The sequence below is a fragment of the Echinops telfairi genome, unplaced genomic scaffold, assembly GCF_000313985.2.
Source record: "Echinops telfairi isolate 266 unplaced genomic scaffold, ASM31398v2 ScPeMD7_33;HRSCAF=127, whole genome shotgun sequence".
Classification (NCBI taxonomy): domain Eukaryota; kingdom Metazoa; phylum Chordata; class Mammalia; order Afrosoricida; family Tenrecidae; genus Echinops; species Echinops telfairi.
The window spans coordinates 2,576,164-2,584,006 of record NW_022103930.1 but is presented as its reverse complement, the minus strand read 5'-3'; the positions used below and the strand labels follow the sequence as shown (position 1 = coordinate 2,584,006).

The 7,843-nt window shown below is 44.6% G+C and overlaps 1 protein-coding gene across 1 annotated transcript in view; it reads left to right on the top strand.

Moving 5' to 3' along the window:
- The first annotated feature begins 2,673 nt into the window (after nt 1-2,673).
- TRPC3 (transient receptor potential cation channel subfamily C member 3) overlaps nt 2,674-7,843 on the top strand; it is a 77,303-nt gene continuing 72,133 nt past the window's right edge. Inside the window, exon 1 of the mRNA XM_004716489.2 lies at nt 2,674-3,438. Within this exon, the coding sequence (XP_004716546.1) occupies nt 2,707-3,438 (732 nt within the window). The 5' untranslated portion in view covers nt 2,674-2,706. The remainder of the gene's footprint in view (nt 3,439-7,843) is intronic.

Below are 7,843 nucleotides of genomic sequence, written 5' to 3'. Positions count from 1 at the left end.
CCACAGTAAGAGGTTAGAGGAAATAAAAATTTTAAACATGAATTTTCTTGTATTTTTAAAATTCATTTTATTGGGAGCTTTTACAGCTCTTTTAACATTCTATACATCAATTGTTTCAAGTATATTTGTACATATGTTGCCATTATCATTTTCTAAACATTTACTTTCTACTTTAGCCTTTGGTATGGGCTCCTCTTTTTCCCCTCCTGCCCCCCGTCCCACCCTTGTAACCCTTTGATAACTTATAAATTATTATTGTTTTCATGTCTTACACCAAACGCTGTCTCCCTTCACCCACCTTTCTGTTGTTCATACCGCTGGGGAGAGGATTATGTGTTCATCATTGCAATCGGTTCCCCCTTCCTTCCCTGCCCCCCCCCACGTTCTCCCTACCCTATGAATTTTGCTTTCAATAAAAATATTCTAATGGTTGAAAACCATTGCAAAGGTACAAGAGGATAGAATTGAAAAGCAAGCCTCCCCTCCCGCTATGATGGAGGGGCAGTGAAAGAGAGAAGATCCTCCACATGATGGACTCACCCAGTGCTGCAGCAATGGGCTCAGGCACAGGACCCCTGTGAGGATGGTGCAGGGCCGTGCAGCTTCAGTTCTGTTATGAGTAGGGTCGGTACGAGGTGGCCGGACTCAATGGCACCTGACAACTACGATTCTTCAGTCCCGTCCCACAGAGCCCCAGACATAACTCCGAGTAAAAGCTTGGCTTGCTTTCTAGACATGGTGTGGGTTTTTTTTAACTGATTACATGACACCCGTCAAGAAGTTAAAATGGGGTGCTAGTCAGCACTCTATACTTCTCTGAGCGCCCCCTGGGTTTGCTCACCCCTGAAATAAAAGGATTGACTGTACCACTGCCTTACACGCTATTCCTCACAATTTTGTCGAGCTAGGTTTCTTTGGTTTCTATCTAGCAAATCTTCTGCCAGTGGCTTGCCTGTCCTATTGTTTTGGAGCCCAAGGAGCTGAGAGCGAAGTGGGAGGCTGGTCACACAGCTGATCCCTTTTGCTGGGGAATCTCCCTCACTTAGTTGTCCACCTCCAGGCCACTAGGGAGGCTAACGGCCCTTGGGAGTTCAGGTTCAGCTTCTGACTCTGAATACTATTTTCTATTAATACAGGAGCGTGGTATTTCTGGAGTATATATTTCACCAGGAGGAAGACATTTTCTTTTCTATCCATTCACTTTTGTAACGGGTCACTGTGGGTTGCTTCGCAAGGCAGTAATGTGAACAGGTCTCTGTTGTACCTTTTGGTCCATCTTATATTTTTTAAATAAAGCATTGCTTTCAAAAGAGACGCTGTCTTGAGCGTTTCTGTCATCAAGAATGTTGAAAGTGGGTAAAAAGAAAGATGGGAGTGTACTAGCCATTGTATTATTACAGATAGCACAATGTTACTGTTACATTATTATTGCTTTTCAGATTCTCAGAACTTCTGAGAGCTTTCTGTTCACTAGCTTATGAGAAAAAATGGAGAAGTTTATGAATTCTCATTTTCTACCTGGAGTAAAAGAGCACCAAGAATCACAGAAATTAAGATGTAATTGGAATTGTCTCACAAATGAACTGAATGTTATATAAGTTATCATCAATTACTGCCTACTCATGCCAACCTCCTGTATGTTAGAGTAGAACGGTGCTGCACAGAGATTTAAATGACTGATCTTCCTCCCAGAAACAGGTTACCCTGTCTTTGTTCCAAAGTGCCTGTAGGTGGATTCAAACCCGTCTTAAGTCTATTAATCATTTGTACCACCTAGGGGCTCTGATAAGCTGTTTAGCTAACATTCATAATGTGGCAAATCTCAATCAATATAGTTGATAATAGAATGTTGGGTCACATTGTTCTAAATATACAATTAATGCCTAGTTGCTTTGTTTACGGAGTAATGTTAATGTTTTTCAAACCGTCAATCAAACTATATACATGTAATGCAAAGAGATTGATATATAATATTTATAATTAAATAAGTCTTATTACAGAGACAGTTCATTTCAATAAGACAATCCGAGGTTGATGCTCTATTTTTATAACTGCTGAATCTTATCTAGATTATTATCTATATTATCTATGTGTATGTATACAATGCAAATTCTGTTATTTTGGGAGGTTGGAGTGGAGAGGAAGGCCCTAAAGGGGCGGGGGGACCTAAGATCCTGTAAATTAATACTGAGTCTAAATACTGGACTTTTTTTTTTAATCCAGTGGTTCTTTTTAGTTTAAACTATAAAATGTCTTGAAAGGACTGCTCTGGCCTAATTCTTTAAAGATTAACTTCTTTTAGCCTTAGAGCCTACTCTTTGATCCCGTGTATCTGCTAGCCCCTATTTTCAAGGCTTTTAAGAGCAATAATAGGTAATTGTCATACAATACGATCGACTTTATCAGGGCTTCGGGGGAGGCGTGGTGTGTGTGTGGGGAAAAGTTTATTATGATGACATCTGAATGTTGTTTTCTGAAGAGCTGCCTGCCCCTCCCTTGTGTTCCATCAGCCTCTCAGTGTAGGTTTCAGGTGACTCCTTAGCATCTCCCCGCAGGCACTGTGGGCAGATGGGTCAGGGTCAAGTTCCAGTGGCCTGTGTAATGGTCAGTGTTTGGGAGGTGCCGGGATTTGGGATTCCCGCTGATTTTGCCCCGCTCCCGCTTAGGTCGCTGGAGGGGAGCCCGTCCCTGCGGCGCCTGACGGTGATGCGGGAGAAGGGCCGGCGCCAGGCCGTCCGGGGCCCGGCGTTCATGTTCAACGACCGGGGCACCAGCCTCACGGCGGAGGAAGAGCGCTTCCTCGACGCCGCCGAGTACGGCAACATCCCCGTGGTGCGCAAGATGCTGGAGGAGTCCCGGACGCTGAACGTCAACTGCGTGGACTACATGGGCCAGAACGCGCTGCAGCTGGCCGTGGGCAACGAGCACCTGGAGGTCACCGAGCTGCTGCTCAAGAAGGAGAACCTGGCGCGCATCGGCGACGCGCTGCTGCTGGCCATCAGCAAGGGCTACGTGCGCATCGTGGAGGCCATCCTCAACCACCCGGGCTTCGCGGCCAGCAAGCGCCTGACGCTGAGCCCGTGTGAGCAGGAGCTGCAGGACGACGACTTCTACGCCTACGACGAGGACGGCACGCGCTTCTCGCCCGACATCACCCCCATCATCCTGGCGGCGCACTGCCAGAAGTACGAGGTGGTGCACATGCTGCTGCTGAAGGGCGCCCGCATCGAGCGGCCGCACGACTACTTCTGCAAGTGCGGCGAGTGCACCGAGAAGCAGCGGCACGACTCCTTCAGCCACTCCCGCTCCAGGATCAACGCCTACAAGGGGCTGGCCAGCCCGGCGTACCTGTCCTTGTCCAGCGAGGACCCTGTGCTCACGGCCCTGGAGCTCAGCAATGAGCTGGCCAAGCTGGCCAACATCGAGAAGGAGTTCAAGGTAAGCAAGCTCTGCTCCCTGTCCCAGCTCTTTACTCGCAGGTGGGTGGCTGCTGGAAGCCTGGGTTCTTCTTGGAATTCTTTTTGTTTGTTTTCCTGGTGGGTTTAGACGCCTAAGCGATTGGGGAGTATCTTTCAGAGTTGATCTGAGCACCACCCCCACCGCCACCCCCGCCCCTCTCGACCAGGGTGCTGTGGGACACTGGCTTTGGGACTGTTTACATTCTGGATCCTGGCTAGACGAATAATGCTGCTGCTCTGTGTTCTGGGCCAGTGCTAACTAAAACCCAGGCTTCCCTTCCTTTTGTGAAAAGGAGGAGTTCGTTGAGTGTAATATTCTCCCTTTCAATTCTCTCCCTCCTTTGTTTCCACTTGGCTGTACCATGGTACCCAGCTGGAAGTAGTGCTGCATTTTGCGTGGACGACTTTTGTATATCCCTTTACCATCGAAGATCAAGAAATCTGTTTGTCTCTAAAAGACTATCAAAGTCATTCCATTAATACGAAAAGGCTGTCCCCGAACATCCACAAATGTATGCTCAGCGTGTCCTGTCGTGGATGTCAGAGCAACCCAGATATGCAGAGGTAGTTTAAATCCGTTAAAGGCGTGTGCTTTAAGATACTGGGATTTTAGAGAATGTGCTTTTTTCCCTAGACATCGTCTCCAGTCAAAGCAACCATGTTTTTATGAAACCACAAAAGTTTTAAAATACGTTACTGGTCAAGCATTTTCCTTTTAAATTTTTTCATTCAATTGCTACATCGCCGATGTGTCTTGGAATGGTTCCATCTATGAAAACTGTGAAATCTGAATATTAATCAGAAGATGATTGCAGACACCCAGTCCTTTAATTATTTTCTGCATGCTGAGTTAATCTTCTTTGTAGTTTAAGTGTTGTGGTGACAGAAAACCAGAAAGGTGATTACTCTGTCTTCCATGTCTTAATATGGTTTTTCATGCTTAGGTGAGATTTACACAAATGCAGCTGGCAGTATAATTCAAGTTAAGGAAAATCGACTTTGCTCCCTGAGGTTGCCTGAAAATGGTTGGCTCTTATTTTGCTATTTGTTTTGTTTTACTTCCACATGTCTCAAACTCCCTAAGTAGTTTCCTAGTTCTCATCTTGTCCAGGTGGAAACCAGGTCTAAGGATAATTTTGTTACTCACTTTTTAAAATAATGTCTTTCCAATAGAAAGGAACACATTTACTATAGAAACTTTGGAAAAAAATATGAAAAGAAAAAGAGATAATCACCTTATTTCTCCCCCCCTTTGAAAAGGTTCATGAGGTGATATTTCAGAAGATTTATTTCCTTGGACTCTAAATTTTGGAGTATGGGGGAGGAATGAAATTCCAGTAAAGCACATCGAAAATATAACAATTCTCTTTAGAGAGCATAGAAAAATGTTCAGATGAAAAAAGTTCTAAATAGTAACTTTTTCATTTATTTTTAAATATTCAGACAGTAATACAAATCACACTCTAATTTTATTTATTTGCTCTATTTCAAACCTTGTTTTATGCATTTTGCTTGATACATATTAAAAGCCTGCAAAAGAGGTTCTGTAAAAGGGAGTGTTTTCTAAAATTATGTTTTAATAACTTACTGAAAATGATGTTTGCAATTCCACCCAGAGAAATCATCTCTGAGAAGCAATGGTAAGAGAAATTGTAATTACTCTAGGCTTTTCACTGAAGCTGATTCATTTTGTGTTGATAACATCTTACATTTCCTTTAACCTGACTTAAAGAATTACCTCTAAAAACCTTTCAAAGCTGGGGAAAATATCACAAGAGTCAAAAAGAAGAGTAAAGACAACTGAGGTTCAAGGGGATACTTATACAGCTTCCAAATAGCTTCGGGATATGCAGATCAACAATCAAGCCGAACTCACTGCCATGGAGTTGATGCCACCCCAGAGCGACCCTATAGGACAGGGCAGAGCTGCCCCTAAGGGTTTCTGACACTGTAACTCTTTATGGGAGGAGAAAGGTTCAGCTAGTCTAAATCCCCCAGTCTTTTTTCTGGAAAGCTTAGTACAGCACAACCCCCTCTGAGCCAAAAATAGGACAGTTCTTTAGAAGTTACCATCTCTAAGGACTACTAGTCTCTCTCCCCTCACTAAAGGTCATTTTTTTTTGGTCTCCATGTTTCCCTGTCCTTGCCGTCCCTTTATCATTGGCCCTTTTCCACCTCTTTGCCCTCTCATTTCAAGCTCATCTCACTTCTTTCAGAGCTTTGGACGCAGACAGACCAAAACCGCGCTCTCGCTGCACTGACCCAGGGACTCTGGCTCTCCGAGGGCAGTGGGAGTGAAGCTCATTTCTGAGGCAAGCCAGTAACCTACTTTGCCCTATTCCCTGATGTTTGCTGTATTCTCTCCACACGGACTTTGGGCTCAAAGTCCTAGCCTTGAAATGAAAAAATAGATAATGTGTTCCCTAGTGAAATGGGGCCGATTTTCTTTTTCCCTTTGCAGACTCTGATACCTATTTTAAGGAGCCTGGGTGGCACCGTGGCTGAACACGTGGCTGCCGAAAGGTCAGCCGTGGGAGCCCACCAGCTGCCCCAAAGGAGATAGACGTGGCATTCTCGTCCTGTAAAGGTTACAGCCTTACAAACCCTCTTTCTGCTCTAACACACGAGGGTGCCGTGAGCAGGAGATGCTTTGGCTAATACCAATTTTATGTTGTCAATGGCCTTTCCTAGCTACCTCTCCTCTCGGAAACTGCCCATGACTCAGGGGCCCATCACTCAGAGAATGTTCTCGGCCATTGTGCCATTGTCAGAGTGCCTTGGGGAATACAGATGTCATGGTGCTGGAAACATATGAGAGTCATTACCCCAAGAGGTTGATTACTCTAGATAAGAGATTTAGATATATTATTAGAGGAAAGCCTAGTGACAGGTTATTAAAGAGATATTTTGGATGTGCAAGCACTGTCTGAAGCTATTCTGAGAAATAGAATATGGGAGAGGGTGGACTCTGGGTTCAATCTTCCAAACGTCAGTGGCAAGGAAGCCAGTCATTTATAAAGCTGCGAGAACACAGATCTAAATTTCTAGTCCTGGCGGAATCAATGATGCACTGCCTCTCTTTGAGCAAGCCATTTGCCATCACCGTGCCTCAGTTTGCCTATCTTTAAGAAAGAAGCAGCAGTCCAACATGTATTACAGTAGAGTCACCAGAAAATAGAGGAGAGGAAATGTATCTAATTCCAAAGCAAGTATAGGATGTTATGGGGAAAAAAAACAAAACAAACCTACTCTCAGAATCAACTGGTTACATAGACCCTTCACTTTCGAAATGGAAAGAAACACCCATCTGCCAAGCTGAGCTTCTGGAGACTTGCGTCCCAGTTCTAGATATAGTCTCTGACACACGACCCACCAGATGATACAGGGGTGTGGGGGGCTTCAGGAAGATCATGGAAGAACTTCTTTCCCTTCTTCCGTGAACTTTTTGAAACCCTTTGACGTGAAGCAAATATATAGCATTTGGAGCAGCATTTTCTATGCTTGCACACATGGGGCCACCATGAGTCAGAATGAATTCCACAGCCCTCACCCAAACAAGGCTCCTCTCAACACTGTACGTATATTGAGTCCTTGAACTTTCACGACAGTAGGCAACAGCAACTCAGTGACCGCTAAATAAGTGCCACATGTTTGCACAGCCAAGAAACCCTAGAAGCGGCGTTGGGCTGAAGATTCAGTGCTTTTCACAGCCATGACACCAATGTTGTTTTTTGATCAGTAGGGTTGAATTTCAACCTTCCTCTTCAGGATAAAAAGGGGTGAGAATGGTGAAAGTGTATCATGCCAGTAGACAGGCTGTACAGAGACCACACTTCCATCTTCCTCATTCTTGACCCTCGCCGCTTCCTTTTGTGGAAGGCAGTGATAAAGGACAAGGAATACATGGAAATTCATTAAGCAAAACTGAATTAAGAGAAAATCGTTAGACTTTGTGGACCACCAAAACAACCGTGAGGTGTGAACACCGAGAAGTAGGGCCCTGTGTTGGAACCTTGGGCGCGGCTCGGACGTTAAAGAGCTGCGCTGGTCCACCTGAGGGAAGCCTTCCCTTTCACCGACACTCGAGTTCCCCAGGCAGCCCGCGTAAGTGCCTATCTTGAAAATAGCATCTCATGATGACAACAAAAAAAATCACCATTTTCTCCAGCTCTGATTATTTTCCTTTGGCAAAAGAAACTTCTTTTAGTGGGGATTATGTAAGTAGTTATGAGGACAGTGCTGTTCTTGCAACCAGTGTAGTTCTTGCAACTTGTATGATCAACAATTCCATGTGTTTTGACTTATGTTTCGGTGGATGTGTTAGTCTGGATACTTTGGGGAAACAGATCCACAGAAACTCATGTATAAGAGTTTTAAATATATAG